Source organism: Lepidochelys olivacea, assembly GCF_965140295.1.
Source record: "Lepidochelys olivacea isolate rLepOli2 genome assembly, chromosome: 12".
Taxonomy (NCBI): Eukaryota; Metazoa; Chordata; order Testudines; family Cheloniidae; genus Lepidochelys; species Lepidochelys olivacea.
In genome coordinates this window covers 18,178,698-18,197,969 of record NC_140422.1, presented here as the reverse complement: position 1 = coordinate 18,197,969, position 19,272 = coordinate 18,178,698, and the positions used below count along the sequence as shown (strand labels likewise).

The 19,272-nt window shown below is 39.5% G+C and overlaps 1 protein-coding gene across 4 annotated transcripts in view; it reads left to right on the top strand.

Annotated features, from left to right (window-relative positions):
* The window catches only part of PHKB (phosphorylase kinase regulatory subunit beta), a 209,590-nt gene that overhangs the window by 82,745 nt on the left and 107,573 nt on the right, over positions 1-19,272 (top strand). For all 4 annotated transcript variants that reach the window (XM_084644484.1, XM_084644481.1, XM_084644482.1 and 1 more), the window contains one exon: positions 12,004-12,119. In XM_084644484.1, coding sequence (XP_084500610.1) covers positions 12,004-12,119 — 116 coding nt within the window. The remainder of the gene's footprint in view (positions 1-12,003; positions 12,120-19,272) is intronic.

The following is a 19,272-nucleotide window of genomic DNA, read 5'->3' as shown; positions in this document are numbered from 1 at the left end:
TTTTGTAAAACCATGTTGTATTTTGTCCCATTTACCATTGACTTCAATGTCCTTAACTACCTTCTCCTTCAAAATTTTTTCCAAGACCTTGCATACTACAGATGTCAAACTAACAGGCCTATAATTACTTGGATCACTTTTTTTCCCTTTCTTAAAAATAGGAACTATGTTAGCAATTCTCCAATCATACGGTACAACCCCTGAGTTTACAGATTCATTAAAAATTCTTGCTAATGGGCTTGCAATTTCTTTTGCCAATTCTTTTAATATTCTTGGATGAAGATTATCTGGGCCCCCCGATTTAGTCCCATTAAGCTGTTTGAGTTTCGCTTCTACCTCAGATATGGTGATGTCTACCTCCATATCCTCATTCCCATTTATCATGCTACCATTATCCCTAAGATCCTCTTTAGTCTTAAAGACTGAGGCAAAGTATTTGTTTAGATATTGGGCCATGCCTAGATTATCCTTGACCTCCACTCCATCCTCAGTTTTTAGCGGTCCCACTTCTTCTTTCTTTGTTTTCTTCCTATTTATATGACTATAGAACCTTTTACTATTGGTTTTAATTCCCTTTGCAAGGTCCAACTCTACTTGACTTTTAGCCTGTCTCACTTTATCCCTACATATTCTGACCTCAATAAGGTAGCTTTCCTTACTGATCCCTCCCTTCTTCCACTCCCTATATGCTTTCTGCTTTTTCTTAATTACCTCTGTAAGATGCTTGCTCATCCAGCTTGGTCTACAACTCCTGCCTATGAATTTTTTCCCCTTTCTTGGGATGCAGGCTTCCGATAGCTTCTGCAGCTTTAATTTAAAATAATCCCAGGCCTCCTCTACCTTTAAACCCATTAATTCTTCAGTCCAATCCACTTCCCTAACTAATTTCCTTAATTTTTGAAAGTCAGCCCTTTTGAAATCAAAAACCCTAGTTGCAGATTTATATTTGTTAATCCTTCCATTCAGTTTGAACTGAATTAGCTCATGATCACTTGAGCCAAGATTATCCCCTACAACCATTTCCTCTATGAGGTCCTCATTACTCACCAAGACCAAATCTAAAATGGCATCCCCTCTAGTTGGTTCAGCAACTACTTGCTGAAGGAATCCATCAGCTATCTCATCTAGGAAAATCTGAGCCCTATTATTATTACTAGCACTCGTCCTCCAGTCTATATCTGGGAAGTTAAAGTCTCCCATGATCACACAGTTTCCATTAGTATTTACTTTATTAAAAACATTAAAAAGGGCTCTATCCATATCCAAATTAGATCCCGGCGGTCTATAGCACACCCCAAGCACTATCCCAGGGGAGGCTCTAATAGTTTTCTTCTCCAATTTAATTGTTGCCCAGACAGACTCAGTCATATCCATTTCATCGCTTCTTATTTCTTTACATTCTATCTCATCATTGATATACAATGCTACTCCACCACCTTTACCTTTATTTCGGTCTTTCCTAAACAGCACATACCCTTCAATACCTGTAGCCCAGTCATGACTACTATTCCACCAGGTCTCTGTTATACCTATAATATCTGGTTTCACTTCCTGCACCAGTAACTCTAGTTCCTCCATTTTGTTACCTAGGCTCCTTGCATTAGTGTACAAACATCTTAATTTTTGCTGTTTGGCCTCACTCACATTCTGTACCCTATTAGGCACGGTTATTTTACTACCAGTATAACCTATTAGACTTGTATCTACATTGCCCTTCCTCCTACCTACAGCTGTATCCATTCTTACTTCATTTTCTTTCCACTCTATGCTAAATTCTGGCGTGGAGATTACCTGGACATCTCCCAACCATCTCCCCCAAATTCCTAGTTTAAAGCTCTCTTAATCAGTTGTGCCAGCCTCCATCCTAGAAGTCTATTTCCTTCCCTACTCAGATGAAGTCCATCCCGAGAGAACTGTCCTCTATCCATGAATGCCTCCCAATGGCCATACATCCCAAAGCCCTCCTTATAGCACCACTGCCTAAGCCATCTATTGATAGTCATAATCTTGTCACACCTTTGTTGCCCTTCTCTAGGAACAGGCAGAATCCCACTAAAGATCACCTGAGCCTCAATTTCCTTAAGCGTCCTCCCCAGCCTAGCATAGTCTCCCTTAATACTTTCCAGCGAGAATCTAGCCGTATCATTTGTTCCCACATGAAGGATAATTAGGGGATTCTTTCCCACTCCCTTTAGAATCCTTTTCAACCTCAGGTCTACATCCCGTATCTTAGCACCTGGAAGACAGCACACCCTCCTATTTTCTGGATCAGCTCTGGTTACAGGCCTATCTATTCTTCTCAGTAAAGAGTCCCCAATCACATAGACCTGCCTTTTCCTAGTGACGGTGCTATTCTCCAGTCTATCCCCTGTTCCCTCTGGCTGCAAGTTCTTTCCATTCCCATTCTCCCGTGTAATCCTTTTTAACCCATCCTGTATCCTCCTGGGGCTCATATTTGGTGTAATCTCCATTAACTCTTCCCCTTTTCCTATAGGACTAACCACTCTTCTCTTCTTCCTTGCCCTATCACCTTCAGTGACTACCTGCTGAGCCCCTTCTTCATTTTCCAACTCTGCAAACCTATTCTGAAGCTCTATTTCTCCTTCACTAGCCCGTCTTTTCCTCTGCCTAGTTCTTTTAGTCACATGCTTCCACTGACCACTTTCCTCACCCAGTCTCCCCTCAGAATTCCCTAGTCCTGCTTCCATCTGCAAGTCTGAGCTTTTCCCTTCAGATACCTCATGTCTTTGCTCCATAATCTGCTCAAACCCCTTCCTAAACTCTACCAGGCTTTCCACCTGCATCTCCAAACCTCTGATCTTTTCCTCCATCAGCTCTATCAGACGGCATTTCATGCAGAGAAAACTCTTACCAGGTGCCCCCTCCAGGATCATGTACATACCACAGCTTCCACATCCAGTCATCTTCATTGTGTCATCTGCTACATGGGTCACTCCCACTGCCACCTCTGAATCTGTCATAGCCTTCCCACCTAAATCCTGTTAATCTGGGAAACACAAACCACACCAAAACACCACCACCCACAGCAAAACCAAACCCCACACAAGCACCACAAGACAAACTCCCCTTTCAAACTCCCACTCAAACTCCCCTGTTTACAGCTCTGTTTGCTAGCTCCTGTGCTGCTGCCTGACTGGCTGCTACCTTTATAGGACCCCCAGTCAGTGAAGCCCCGCCCCCTAATCAGGGCTCAGCTTCTCTCCCAGCACAAAGCCCCTACACATACAGATACTAACAATACAAAACCAAACACACACACAAATACCTTCTCCTCCAACAGAACTCCCACTCAAACTCCCCTGTTTACAGCTCTGTTTGCTAGCTCCTGTGCTAACACAATTAGCAGCCAAAAACCAAGAGACCTCCCTCTTAATTAGTAATACTCTGGAATTTAAACTATGGGAAATCAAACTCCTTTATGATTTTAATACAGAACTTCTTTAATATGATCCAACAATAGAACTGTTGATTGTATGGCAATCATGGCTTTACACGAATTTAATAGATTTCCAAAAAGTCTTTGATACAGTGGATAGAACAATCTTATGGAGTCTGCTGTGCCACTATGGAATTCCTCAGAAATTTGTGAATATTATTCAGAGCTTGTAAGAAAATATCACATGCCAAGTAATACGTAATAGAGAACTGACTCAGGGCTGGTTTAGACTGGGAACTTATATCAACATAGCTACGTTCTCAGGGGTGTAAAAAATCCACACTTGAGGGACCCGTTGCTCTGTAACTTGGCAATATTACATAACATTTGTTGATTAGTACTTATTCACAGGGTAAGAATGTCAGGTTTTCGTTTCTGGTGTCAGATTTAGGAAAATAATCTTGACTCTCTTCTCATATAAAATAAGAAGTTAGAATTCCAAACTACAGTGCTTCAGATTGTAGAATGCTGTCAAGGCTGCTTAGGTGTTACAGTTTCTCAGTGCTTTTGTTTTTGGAGCTTTGGTGTTATCAGCACTATCAGAGAATGCAGCCTACTAATTTAGCAGACCTTGATGTTACTCATAGAGAAAGGTGAGGCATGAATTGGTGACAACGGCATTTGGCCAGGTTTGTTGCCTTCAAAGCACAGTCCTAATGACTTGCACAAGTACGTTACCACATGAGTGCCCTGTGGCAAGAAGCAGCTCAGTCAGCAGTGGGAGGCTTTGCTGTCCCCTCAACCACCCAAAGGGTTATGGCAAGGCACCCAACATTTATAGACTAAAACAAATAACTGGGATAAACAACTTACATGTTTCATGACATTTGTTTACCTCCTCTTGTTCCTGATATCTCGAACAAAACTTCCCTATTCATTGTTCTGTCAAACCATCTTATCTTGTTCTAGATTGGGGTGTATTTGCACTAGCTTTCTAAAATGTGTTTACGTAAATATCTAGTGCCTAGTACACTAGCAACAACTTTGCCAAGTTCATGTACAGAACAGTGAACTTGTAAGCATTTACTTTAATACATGGCCTGACTTTGGTTCACAGCCTTTGGTTCAGGCCTCATAATAATGATTTTTTCATGTTCAGGAAAGAAGTATTTCAGGAAAGAGTAGCAAAATGGCTAGTGTATTTAGGAATTAAGTGTTGTAGTTTGAGAAATCTGTGTTTTACAATCATTTGTACAACGGTGTTGTAGAATAATTACTCTGTCTTTGGTGCCCGTTATGCTTATGATTTTTTTTCTTTGGACAAGTTTTGTTCATGTACAATATTCATCAATTATTCCAGTGTTTTTAATATTCTTTCCTGTATAAATAATTTTGTCTTAATTTTAAAAGCTAGCATTAATATGTTTTAGAGAGCTAGTCTTTATATTACAAATGTAACAACCACTATCATAGCGAAACATGTTGATTTGCAATTACTGCAAATCCAAAGTATTTTGGAGTCCAAGATCTTAACGTTTTCCTGCAAAACTCTCTAGTCTGTCTAAGGAACTACTTAACATTTTCCTGCAAAATTTTCTAGTCTAAGGAACTACTGTATTATATGTTCATCAAACCTTCTAAATGTACATTTTATTTAAACATGTACAGCACTTGAGAAAGAGTATGAGGTTTTGTGGCCATGCGTTTGCTGTACTTATGTTTGGTTAAGTTTAATATGTCTATATATGTTTAAACATATGTAGGTAAGTGGATTTACCCTGTTCCTAACACAGTATACTGGATAGTAGGCTAAACTTAACCCATGCAAAGGAGTTATCTTTATTGCTAAGATAAATAATACAACATAAACCTCAACCCAAACTTTCTTCTGAGCTAGGCTGTTCTGAGGGTTTCATTTTCTGCCAAACTCCTGTCCCTGCTCCTATCTCCCTCTGTGTTAGGGGGGAAAGACAAATTGTTTTATGCTCCTGCTATAGTAGGATCCATCTGATCTGACCTCAGGTTGTTATGAGTAGTGACTGCATTAATCTAGGGAGTGCTAGTACCTGATACCAATATGTGAGCAGAAGAGCTTTGCTTTTCCATGCACGATCTCAGAATATGACACCCTGTTACAGCATACTTTATTAGCTAGGTTATAATTATAAAAGAATACTGTAGGACAAACAGGTAACATAACTGTTATTGCAATATTGCCTTACAAACTGAGTATACTAACACTGTGCAAAATGGGTAAAGATGTGACTAGTCTCCTAGTGATGTAGTCCCCAACAAAGTGTGTTTTCCCTTTTAGTTTCAAATAGCTGAAGTCTGATGATGATTGCTTGCTGACGCATCAAGCCAAAGAAGATGAACACTGCCAAAATTTGTTGGCAAAATACATTTTTGGTAATATTTGACTTATAGATAAATTCACTGACATTTAGCTGTTCTCTCATCCCAACTTATTTTGAAAAAACAAAAGTACTAGTAGGAGTGTCTATCTCTATCTATCTGCACGGATTCTCAAACTGTGGGTCGGGACCCCAAAGTGGGTTGCGACCCTGTTTTAATGGGGTCATCATGGCTGGGATTAGACTTGCTAGAGCCCAGGGCTGAAGCTGAAGCCTGATCCCCGCTGCCTGGGACTGAAGCCCAAGTGTTTCAGCCATGAGTGGCAGGAGTCAGGTTTCAGCCTCAGCCCTGGGAGGCAGGGCCCAGGTTGCAGGCCCCCCTGCCCAGTGTTGAAGCCCTTGGGCTTTGGCTTTGCCTGCTCCCCCTCCTTGCAGCTGGTCACCGAAAGGAGATAGAGGAATGGGAAACTGTCATCTGTACCATTATTCAGTGACTTCAGTGGCAATATCCTCTCTCCCCCAGACATGAGTGAGAGTTAAGGAAACCTGCAGCAATGGGATCTGCCCCCCACTACCAAGAAAAAAATCAGCGAAGTTTTAATTCTGCTTATTTTAATATTGGAATACATAGGGTTCATCTTTAATCCCCACCATTCTTTTTACTTCCCTTATTACTGACTGCACCACCCAAGCGTGGGACGGGAAGATATCATTGTGATGGGTTCCCCCCAGGGTACCACCTGCACTGGGTTATGACTGAACCCCCCTGACCCACCAGCCTGTACACTGTACTTCTGTGACCAACCTACTTACAGATAGGGACACACCCAGCTTCAGTTACATGCAAATGTTGTGATCAGCTCTGCATGGAAAGGGTCCCGCTAAGGAACTTCCCAGCGACTCAGGCACACCTCTCCCCCACACTCCAAACTGGAGTGTAAACCCAGACTTAAACCGTCTTATGCTGCACAGGGAACTGTACAGCATAAGCTCATAAAATTCACCTCCTCCCTCAGTGTGAAGAAGAATATACAGCTTTCTGCCCTGAGTTATGACTCCCACAAACTGGTTTTAGACCAAGCAAAAGCAAGTTTATTAACTCTAAAAGATAGTCTTTACGTGATTATATGGGATAGTTAACAGATCAAAACAGATCGCTACCATATTTCCTAGGTAATCTCTGAAATGCTTCCAGTTCCACAGGAAGAACTGCAGGGTCTCAATGTGTGGATGAGATGATGGTGTAGGGAGCAGGGGTTAAGATTTATTAGCAACTGGGGAAACTTTTGGGAAAGGGGGAGCTTATACAGGAAGGATGGGCTCCACCTTAACCAAAATGGAACCAGATTGCTGGCACTTAAAATTAAAAAGGTCATAGAGTAGATTTTAAACTAAGGGCTGAAGGTAAAGCCGACAAGTGAGGAGGAGCACATGGTTCAGACAGAGACATCCCTTAGGGGAGGATCTATTAATGGAGATTCTCTATGTCCTAGTAAGGAGGAGAGGATGGAAGATGATAGAATATAGGTAACAGGATCTGATGAGAAACAGTCAAATGAAAAAAAGTCCCATTCAATTACATCATGTAATGGCAGACAGCTGAAAATTGACACATTTTTAAAGTGCTTATGTACCAATACTAGAAGTCGAAATAATATGGGTGAACTAGAGTGCCTCGTGTTAAATGAGAATATTGATATAATAGGCAACACAGAAACTTGGTGGAGAGGGGATAATCAATGGGACACAGTAATATCGAGGTACAAAATATATCAGGAGGAGAGAACAGGTCGTGCTGGTGGGGGAGTGGAACTATATGTGAAAAAAAGAATAGAATCAAATGAGGTAAAAATCTTAAATGAACCAAACTGTACCATCGAATCTCTATGGATAGTAATTCCATGCTCTAATAATAAGAATATAGCAGTAGGAGTATATTACTGACCACCTGACCATGATGGTGATAGTGACTGTGAAATGCTCAGGGAGATTAGAAAGGCTATGTAAATAAAAAACTCAATAATAATAATAATTAATAATTAATAACAATGGGGGATTTCAAATATCCCCATCTTAACTGGGTACATGTCACCTCAGAACGGGAGGCAGAGATAAAGTTTCTTGACACCTTAAATGATTGCTTCTTGGAGCAGCTAGTCCTGGAACCCACAAAAGGAGAGGCAATTCTTGATTTAGTCCTAAATGGAGCACGGGATCTGATCTAAGAGGTGAATAGTCCTGGACCGCTTGGCAATAGTGACAATAATGTAATTAAATTTAACATCCCTGTAGTGGGGAAAAACCACAGCAGCCCAACACTAGCATTTAATTTCAGAACTACAGTAAAATGAGGACGTTAGTTAAATAGAAACTAAAAGGTACAGTGCAAAAAGTGAAATCCCTGCAAGCTGCATGGAAATTTTTTAAAGACACCATAATAGAGGCTCAATTTAAATGTATACCCCAAATTAAAAACATAGAGAACCAAAAAAGTGCCACTGTGGCTAAACAACAAAGTAAAAGAAGCAGTGAGAGGCAAAAAGGCATCCTTTAAAAAGTGGAAGTTAAATCCTAGTGAAGACAATAGAAAGAAGCATAAGCTCTAGCAAATGAAGTGTAAAAATGTAATTAGGAAGGCCAAAAAATAATTTGAAGAACAGCTAGCCAAAGACTCAAAAAGTAATAGCAAATTTTTTTTTAAGTACATTAGAAGCAGGAAGCCTGCTAAACTACCAGTGGGGCCACTGGACGCTCGAGATGCTAAAGGAGCACTCAAGGACGATAAGGCCATTGCGGAGAAACTAAATGAATTCTTTGCATCGATCTTCACGGCTGAGAATGTGAGGGAGATTCCCACACTTGAGCCATTCTTTTTAGGTGGCAGATCTGAGGAACTGTCCCAGATTGAGGTGTCCTTAGAGGAGGTTTTGGAATAAATTGATAAACTAAACAGTAATAAGTCACCAGGACCAGATGATATTCACCCAAGAGTTCTGAAGGAGCTCAAATATGAAATTGCAGAACTACTAACCGTATTCTGTAACCTATCATTTAAATCAGCTTCTGTACCAAATGACTAAGGATAGCTAATGTGATGCCAATTTTTAAAAAGGGCTCCAGAGGTGACCCTGGCAATTACAGGCTGGTAAGCCTGACTTCAGTACTGGGCAAACTGGTTGAAACTATAGTAAAGAACAAAATTGTCAGACATATAGAGAAACATAATTTGTTGGGGAAGAGTCAACATGATTTTTGTAAAGGAAAATCATGCCTTACCAATCTACTAGAATTCTTTGAGGGGGTCAACAAGCATGTGAACAAGGGGGATCCAGTGGATATAGTGTACTTCGATTTTCAGAAAGTCTTTCACAAGGTCCCTCACCAAAGGCTCTTAAGCAAGGTAAGCTGTCATGGGATAACAAGGAAGGTCCTCTTATGGATTGATAACTGATTAAAAGATAGGAAACAAAGGGTATGAATAAGTGGTCAGTTTTCAGAATGGAAGAGGTAAATAGTGGTGTCCCCCTGGGGTCTGTACAGGGACCAATCCTGTTCAATGTATTCATAAATGACTTGGAAAAAGGGGTAAACAGTGAGGTGGCAAAATTTGCAGATGATATAAAACTACTCAAGATAGTAAAGTCCAAGGCAGACTGCGAAAAGCTACAAAAGGGTCTCTCAAAACTTAGTGCCTGGGCAACAAAATGGGCAGATGAAATTCAGTGTTGATAAATGCAAAGTAATGCACATTGGAAAACATAATCCCAACTATACATATAAAATGATGGGGTCTAAATTAGTTGTTACCACTCAAGAAACAGATCTGGAGTCATTGTGGATAGTTCTCTGAAAACATCCACTCAGTGTGTAGCAGCAATCAAAAAAAGCAAACAGAATGTTGTGAATCATTCAGAAAGGGATGGGTAATAAACAGAAAATATCATATTTCCTCTGTATAAATCCATGGTACACCCACATCTTGAATACTGCATGCAGATGTGGTCGCCACATCTCAAAAAAGATATATTGGAATTGGAAAAGGTTCAGCAAATGGCAACAAAAATTTAGGGGTATGGAATGGCTTAAGTATGAGGAGAGCATAATAAGACTGGGTCTTTTCAGCTTGGAAAAGAGACGACTAAGGGGGGATATTATAGAGGTCTATAAAATCATGACTGGTGTGGAGAAAGTAAATAAGAAAGTATTATTTACTCCTTCTCATAACACAAGAATTAGGTGTCACCAAATGAAATTAAAGGCACCTGGCATTTGCCACTGTCAGAAGACAGGATACTGGGCTAGATGGACCTTTGGTCTAACCCAGTATGGCTGTTGTTGTGTTCTTAAATAAACAAAACATGCAAACTACGGTTAATATACTACATAGATCCGATATAAATAGCAAATCCTCACCCTAAATGATGATACAAACAGGCTGCAGATTCTTAAGGGGCAAGCTGCACTAACTTATAACCTGGAGTCCCCAGGTGTTCCATTCACAGGCTAAAAATCCCTTTAGCCTGAGCTCAGCACTTTCCCCCAGTTCAATCTTTGTTACTCAGGTGTTTCCAGAAGTCTCTTTGGGTGGGGAGTCAGTGAAGAACCATGATGATGTCACTCCCCTGCCTTAAATAGCCTTTGCATCTAGTGGGAACCCATTCTTTCAAAGCTTGGTTCCCACACCAGTCAGTGGAAAAACACTGATATCCCAAGATGGAGTCCAGCACCAGGTGACCTGGTCACATGTTCCTATAGTGTCACAGCAGCCGTGAGTCTGAGGCTGTCTGCAGTGTTCTCAGGAAGGCTCCCCCGTGGGAAATAAGCTTCTTCTAAGGCCTATTGTTTTCTCCTAATGGCTAATTAACCGGAATGGGCCCTTCCCAGCCAGCCATATAGACTGAGAGCCTTTTGCCTAGTGGGCATTATCCAGGTATACCCACGTTTGTAATACAGATGCATAGTCAATTTTCCTAACTTCAGATACAAAAGTTGTACATGCATACAAATAGGATAATCATATTCAGTAAATCATGTTTCCAATGACACCTCACATGACTTATCTTGCATAAAATACATTATGATTGTTATCATATAATATCGCTGTGAAGAATATGGGGCACACTGTTACATTCATATTCTTCGTCGTCCTCCTCTTGGACACCATGAAGCAATGAAAGAGGCTCCCTATCAGCTGATCTCCTGGTGGAGGTAGGGAAAAGGACAAGTCAGTTACCGAGAAATACACACATGCACATATACTCCTGAGACAAGCTGGTAACGGCTGCTCCTTTTCCCATCCAGTGGAGCTAACAGCTGCAAAGTTAGATTGCTGGAGATGAAAGTTAGATAGTGGAGAATAGCAGGGCCATTTTCATGTCTGGAACAATGGAACTGTTCAGGAATGAGAACAATGTTTACTATAGTATCTTTGGGATGAAATGTAAAACTCATCTCTTCACCCTAGCTTTCCTAGGATCAAAAAAAACCTACTCTGTGGAACATGGAGGTGAGAAGAGAGAATTTTTGTTTACCTTTTCAGCTTGAGTTAATTTCATAAGGTACTCAGATACCACAGTGGTTAAGGTACAATCAAAACCTAGATAGAGAAACCCATAATCATGACTTATTGTCACCTATATCTATGAATAATTTCCTATTTTCTAGTAGATTTTCATAATCTAAGACTAGATGGTAATTGAATAAATTGTGCCATTCTTTTTATTTTCATGGAAGGATGTGCTGCATATATTTATATTGAGCTAACATGACAGAACTTGTTTTACATGTCAGAGCTGTGTTAGAATGAGTGGTTAGGGACAATGCCAGTGTTTCCACGCCCCAAACTTTATTTTAACTGTTACTTATAGGGCTTAATTTCTTCTGCTCCCTAACAGTTATTTTTGATACAATTCTTTAAAGATCAAGATGTTAGATTTTTTTTTTTTTTTGGCACTGATGTTCTAGCACATTACTTTAATACCCAATCATTTGCATTCCTAGCTTCATTAAGGCTTTGTGTAAATTAAGTTGCCAGTGTTTTGGGGAGTGTTTTTTACCATATTTAATAAAAATTGATTTTACAAAGAGGTGCCTTGAGGTTGGGAACACCATACTTCACAAGGAAAAAAAACATAATTGGGTGGCAAGTATAATTATGCAGTCTAAAAAACATACCATTTTCTTTTTAAAAATACAAATAAAAAATGTTGGCATATTTCAGTTTCCTTTGAGTTTTTTTTCTTTTCCTCATAGGTGTCCTTCATTCAAAACCTGGTGTTTTGTGTGGAAAGAGCATACCGAGTACCTGACTTTGGTGTCTGGGAAAGAGGAAGTAAATACAACAATGGCAGCACAGAACTGCATTCAAGGTAACTGGCAAAACTCTCAGTGTGTTTTGTTTATTTAAATGCATGTAATGTGAATGCAAAGAATTCAGGAAATGTATCAAAATAGAAATAATTGAAGTAGTGTTCCAATTTCTTCTAAAAATGTATTGTCTAGAGTGAAATTAGTACTCATGAAATATGCCACATTGAGGCCTTCTGGAGACTGAAGTCTATACCTCATGAGAAATATGAGCACAGTTCTATACCTACATTCCATGTGCAAATAACAAGATACACATGTAAGTAGTTACTTGTGCATCCAAATTGCTGTAATTGCAGCTGCATATGCATTTTTACTAAAATTTACCCAAAGCCTTCTGCTCATTATGGAGCAGTTATAGCACATGCTTTGGCAGTCTAAGATTCCCATTACCATACCACCTGTATCTGGAAGACCAGCTCTCTGAGTTTAGTGCCCACTGCACTGGCGAACTAAAGTGCAGGCTCCAGCCAATTTGGGGATCACTGCAGGAGCACCAGATCCTATGTAGAAGAGGGGGGCCACTGACGCTGGAACTGTTTTCTGTTTTGTCCTCCTCCAGAGTTCTTCATTTGTGACTCTTTTTTCTGGCCATCTGATATTGAGGATATGTCTAAGGCAGCTGCTTTTTAAAACTTTGAGTTTAGATATTAAGGACTTAACAAATATGCAAATTACAGCGCCATAGTAAGACCGACTTTACAACGGTGTTAAATATTCAAAGGTTAGTTTGGGGGGCAAGATTTCTGTTTCTCCAGATTAGCTGTAGAGTTACAAAGACATGTCTGGCTTTTGCTATTCTGACTTCGATGTCTAAGTGTGTTCCACCTGTAGTACTTACAGTGCTGCCAAGATGTGTGAAATATTGGACCTCTTCTATCTCAATTTGTATTTCTGTTTGTATTTCTTGTGGAGTATTGATTCTCATGGTTTTAGTTTTTTGTGTGTTGATTTTCAACCTTACTAATTGTGCATAGCCTGGAAGATCATTTGTTTTGGCTTGCATATATCTATATGGTGAGGGATAGCAAGTTGTCATCCACAAAGTCAAGGTACTCTAACTTCTATGTGAAAGTCGATTTGTATGACACTTGGTTGTTCTGTGTCTTTCTCATTAACCAATCCACTACCAGTAAAAAGATGATGGGTGACATAAAATGTCTTTTTCTGATGCCTGGGGAACCTTGAATGGCTTAGTTAGTTTGCAGTTGTGTATGTACTTGGCATGTCATAGTTTCATAGAAGCTCTAAATGATGTTCACAATTTTCTGAGGGATTCCATAGTGTCACAGCAGCTTCCATAAGACTTTTCTATACACTGTTACAAAGGCTATTTGAAATCTATAAAATTCATATTAAAGTAATGGCTGCCATTCACTGACAGTTCTGGTAAGAGGTCCTAATTTGACATTCACACCTTCTCCTATCTCTGTGTCTGGCCACTGGCTCACCAGTCAGTAGTCCACTTAAGTACTACCTCCATATATTTAATTGTTCTGCGGTCTCATTGTTTTGAACTGGTTGATTGGTATGTGATTTTTCGTCCTGTCAAATGTAGTAATGTTGTACAGTTTCTTCATGTCATTTTATGCTGCAGTGGTCTGTCACATCTGCTGCCATTTTGTCTATAAGTCTTTTTGTTGGAATTATAATTGACACCGGATATTACCATGACACTAATTTAACCATAAATTCCTTTATTAAATCCAGAGGTCAAAATAGTATTTGTACAATTGCTTTAAACTTGCCTAAGAAGTCAAAATAATAAGCAGTTTATTATGTCCAAACAATAAACACTTATAAACATTTGATCAAGATACTTACTAGTGGGCTAAACCCAGGGGTGCTTAAACCCACAATGTTCAAGCAGATATTAGCAATGAAACTTTCACTTTTTTGTACCCATTAACAAACTAGTGATGTCATTGCCAATTATCGGACCATAGCTATGTACAGATGAAGCAGTTTCTTATATAGCCAATTCTTTACTGCATCTGGTACCCAATTAACTGTTTTATTTCTCTTATTTCAGGCCAAACCTTAAATAAGATAACACTGGTATTTCAAAGTCACTACAAGTTTAACACAACAATTCTTCCTTCTCATGATTTCATTCTTTTTGATTCCATGCTTTGGGCCTTTTGTTCATGCTATTATCCCAAATCGATTTAAAACCATAGTGCACCCAAATCTAATATGGGCCTATATTCCTACACTTTCCTACACTCTTTTTTGGTCTCTTTGTTCTTCACAGTATATTCTTCCTCTAGTCGGTGTGTCTGTGATCTTGTTCTTGCTTGATTTAATTTCAGTATAATTTTGCATCTTCTTCTTTCTCCCATGTATCCTCAAATGACCATTTGTTTTGATGTTACTTTCTGAATTCCAGCAGTACTTCACACGTTTTAGTGAAAGTTCCTTTTACCTGTTCAGTTTGCTTTCTATGTTCCATCATCTTCGTCTTCAAGCACCTGGTATCTATTTGCTAGCTCAATTCTAAACTCTTCTTGTGTTGTCATCTGTTTTAGCTTGGTGATGTTTTAACATGTGCATCTCTGTTATTCAGATATCTTATTTGTTCTTATTTTTATTCTCAGTTTAGCTACCGCTAGTGCATGGTCCATTCCCACTATGCACATCTTCTAGTGGAAGAAGCAATGTTTGTGCTGAAAGACAAATGAAAACTTTTAATTTTTGTATAAGTTATTTAAATTCAAATCTGAAGCTTCCTCTGTTCCTATTTATTATCTAAATTCTTAAAGCATTGCAGCATTGATTTTATAAGTTGTCTTGATTTTTTTTTTAAAAAAATATTTGTCAGCTAGGATGCATGCAGCCTTTAAACATCTGGACTCTCATCCATCCACTTCCCTCTCTGAGATCATGTATCAGAAAATATAGACTATAATGTCCTAAAGCACAGGCTGAAGGTATCATGAAAATCTGAAGGAAATCATTGTTTCCACCTGTCCATAAGTTCAGAATTATAATTTCTACATCCCTCCTATTACATCTACCTTGATCATCATCTCTAGAAACAAAAAAAGAAATACTGTGGGTACCTCTCAGCTACCTCTAGTCTGAGTTGAGGCTTCAGACGTCATTTGGTTTCTAGAGTAGTGATATGTTAAATGTCGGGTTGTTGACCTAACTCACTTCAAACATGTACAGTATTTGAATGTCAGGTTGAGCTCTTTAATTCCAAGAGTGTTTCAAGAATTGTACTACCAAGAATATCTTAACTTTCATGTGGGCACATCATAGACTACTGGATAACGTAGACCTCCAGAGTCTAATTGCTTTATGATGAGAATGTCTGTATACTTATTAGCTGTGATCTTTTTGTTATCCATGTCCTCTCAAAAGAAAACTCTGAAATCAGATACAAGCATTATTTGTGCTCTATTAGCTATAAAGTCAACAGAGCTGTGGCTTTTTAGATGACAATTGTAATAATTTTTTTAGAGAAAATGGGCTTACAAAGGTAGATTAAAAGAAACATGACGATAGTCTGACACAAATGACATCCATAGTATGTAGGATTTGCCATAATGGATCAGTACACTTATTTTAGTGTGCAGTAATTTTACTTAATTTAGTTGCATGATGTGGAACTCCATGTGTTGTGAATCTCATTGCATTAAAAACTGCTAATTATAGGTACGTCCTTCCTATACTTAGGTGAAGTCTTGTTCACATAAACTACAACACATACAAAAAACAAGCAAACAAAAATCTAAAAGATTACACTGTGTTGCAGTAGTTCCTCTTTCTTTTGTGGTATATGAAGTCTAAAAATGCCAGTCCACATCAGAGCTCACCCCTACTGTCATCCACTCATACAAAAATAAATAAAAAAAGCTTCCCATTGAAAAATCAATGCTCCAAGTTATAGCCTTCATTTGTCTCTCCCAGTGTTTTCAGTGTCTCTTTTGTGCTGTTTGTGTATTTAGGCTGCAAGCTCCTCGAGCCAAGGACCAGAATGTCTTTGTTGTGCCATATGGGACTGAGCTCATTGTTGTTCCCAAAATAACAATGATCTTCGTAGCTTGTTTTTCTAAGCTGAGAAATAGAGCTTTGACTTCTTTTATCCATCACAGAAAGGGTGTAAGCTGCTGCCCTCCCCATCTCCCTGCCCGTGCACAGATATCCTTACTCTCTCTAATTCAGGGATTGGCAACCTTTGGCACGCGGCCGGGACTGTTTGTTACCTGCAGCATCTGCAGGTTCAGCCAGCCACATCTCACACTGGCCACGGTTCGCTGTTCCAGGCCAATGGGGGCTGCTGGAAGCGGCGGCCAGCACATCCCTCGGCCCGTACCGCTTCCCGCAGCCCCCACTGGCCTGGAACTGCGAACCACGGCCAGTGGGATCTGCAATCGGCTGAACCTGCGGACGCTGCCGGTAAACAAACCGTCCTTCCAACAGATTTCCCTGACAGGCTGCGTGCGAAAGGTTGCTGATCCCTGCTCTAATATCTTTTGGAGGTTTTTTCCTTTAATTCTTCATGGGAAAGAGCTGAGGTCCAATTTCAGTCACAGATGAGGAAAAATGGGAGAGAAATGTGCATTGAGGGATCTGTGTGGATGAAAAAAAGAGACTAGGGTACTCCAAAATACTCCATGCATTGCCTCAATGTACGACCACTCTGGTAGAGTGGCATAGGAGAATATCGGAAATAATTCAGGAAATGTGTATAATGCTACTCAAGGCTGTAGGTGAATTGTTTGTCCATGCCTCTCTAATGGCTATGGTTTATGAAGCAGGCTCTTAAGCCTCAGTACACTTTTGACACTGGATTCTTGTCACTTAAATCTGAGTGATTATTCCTGCTCATAATTTGTGCTTTCTTTCAGAATTGGAAGTTAGTTCTTGTCATTTTTAATTGATGTAGGCTTCTTTCATACAGGATACTGTCTGATATAAAGTAATTTGAGTGATAACCAAAAAGCCCAGCCTGTGATGAAGAAGATGCAAATATCTTTGAAGTATTTACAAAAGGCTAGCGTTCTAGTTTAGATTAGTTTCAAGTTGGTGATAATTAGTTTCTAATTGCCACTGAATGGTGAAAAACTCTTTGGACCAGATCCTCACCTTTATAAAGATGCTACTACACTGAAGTCAGCTTTGTTGATGCAGTGTTGATTTGCACATGCTGGGGATTGAAGTCTCTATTTCTAACTAAAGGATTTTGAAGTTAGCACAGAAGTCAGAAATCATTGTGAAGCAGAAAGATGTAGAACTTTTTAAAATACTTTTACATAACCCTGGAAAAGATGGGGTTCCTCCATTCACAGTTTCAGGATAACTGCAGCTGTGTACTCTCTCTGTGTTCCAATTCAGGAATGAACAGTCAGGTCTCCAGCCATGACCTGTATCTGAGCCTGGACCCATGTCCCACACTCCCTTCCAACCAGGGGTTTTAAGGCTGCAGAGCCCCATGCCAAATATTATGATATACCCAGCAAGGCAGTCTGCCTGTTGGCCCTCACCTATCCTTTTCTTTCTCTCCAAGGTCTATGACCAGTGTATGCCAGTAGGTACAGCAGTGGTTCTCAACCCACAGGCCACTTGTGGCCCAATCAGCACATAGCTGTGGCCCATGTGACATCTTCAAGTCCGTACAGGTAGTATATATACTGTGTGGATGCAGTCCACAGAACACCGAGAGCTGCATATATGACCCACAGTGGTAAATCGGTTGAGAACCACTGAACTACCCGTTACCACACACACCTTTCTTTCTCAGCAAACTACATTTATTCTTAGGATAAAAGCATCATAGAGAAAACATTAAAAATAAAATTAAAGGGCCTATAATATTTACTAAATATACCAGAAGTTTTCCATCAGTCCTGTGAGCTCTAGTAGGCCAAAAGAATTCCTTTTTCTGAATCAAAAGAAAGACCCTTGAGTCTGTTTATACTCAGCTTTTATATATTCCAAGTTTGTTCTTTGACTATTGGTCTCTGGAAAACCTGTTTTGATTTGAACCAATATATGCAAATCACCCCAAGGGGTGGTACCTTTCCAGAGTTTGTTTACAGTCTCAGCAATTTGCCTTACTCACCATTCCGAGCACACACACTTTTTACTTCCTAAAGAAGCTGTGATAGTCTTCTCCACCATGGAGTTGCATATAATTCCTGGCCCAGAATGATATATTAACCATTCATAAACTTAATACAGTATGGTCCTCAAAAATACTTGATCTGCTTGCAATATCTGTCTCATCTCCATTCTTTTACTATTGGATTTCTCAATAGGGGAAACTCAGGTCTGCTTTTTTCTCTGGTTCAAAGGCAAGCATTGTCACACCTTTGAGAATAGTATGTTTCCTTACCCATGTGTTTGAGCTTCTGAAAAATTACTTTGTCCTGCAACCATTTGATCAAGATGTTCTCCAAGCATCTCCTGAGTACTTCTGCAAAAAATGTTTCTTTGACATCTGCCATTTGATAGGATGTTTCTAGAACACAGCATCTCCATATCCTAGGTCAAAAAGGCATAGGAATCTTGATCTTGTGCTTCTTTGTTGAGCATATCATATGCTGCTGTCATATTGTTTGCCCCTATTAAGATTGTTTTGTTGGTCTGCCTGGCTGCTTAAAATGGAGTGCCTTTTTAACATATATTTTAATCACACATATATATGTGCAATATCTCTATGCTATTGGACATTATTTCTGTCACCGTTTGTGATGTTCATTTTAACCCCGCAACTTGTAGGTGCAGGAAAAAAAGTGCAGGTGTAGATGAGAATCCTGATATTCTTGGGTTTATCAAAGGATTCAGACAAATGCTAATTGAGGACCTGTTACTAAATTTAATGGGAACTAACAGTTCAAGCATTTTTCTTTCAAAATAATTTATGTGCATTAGGCTAAATACATGCTAAAATACATTATCTTGAACTGTTATGTTTAGAGGGAAACAATCCAAGCGAGGGGACCTGGAACTTTTTATTGTCTAAGATTTTGATTAGCAATTAGCAACAATGTACAAATTTTAGTGCCTGCTTTCCATTCTTTCCTTTAGTTTATGGGACAGATGTAGCAATTTAAAACTGTAATTAATGACATTTTAGTAACTCAGTTAACTTCGTTGTCATGCCAGTAGCATTATGGAATACAAATGTTAGTTAAATTAATAAAG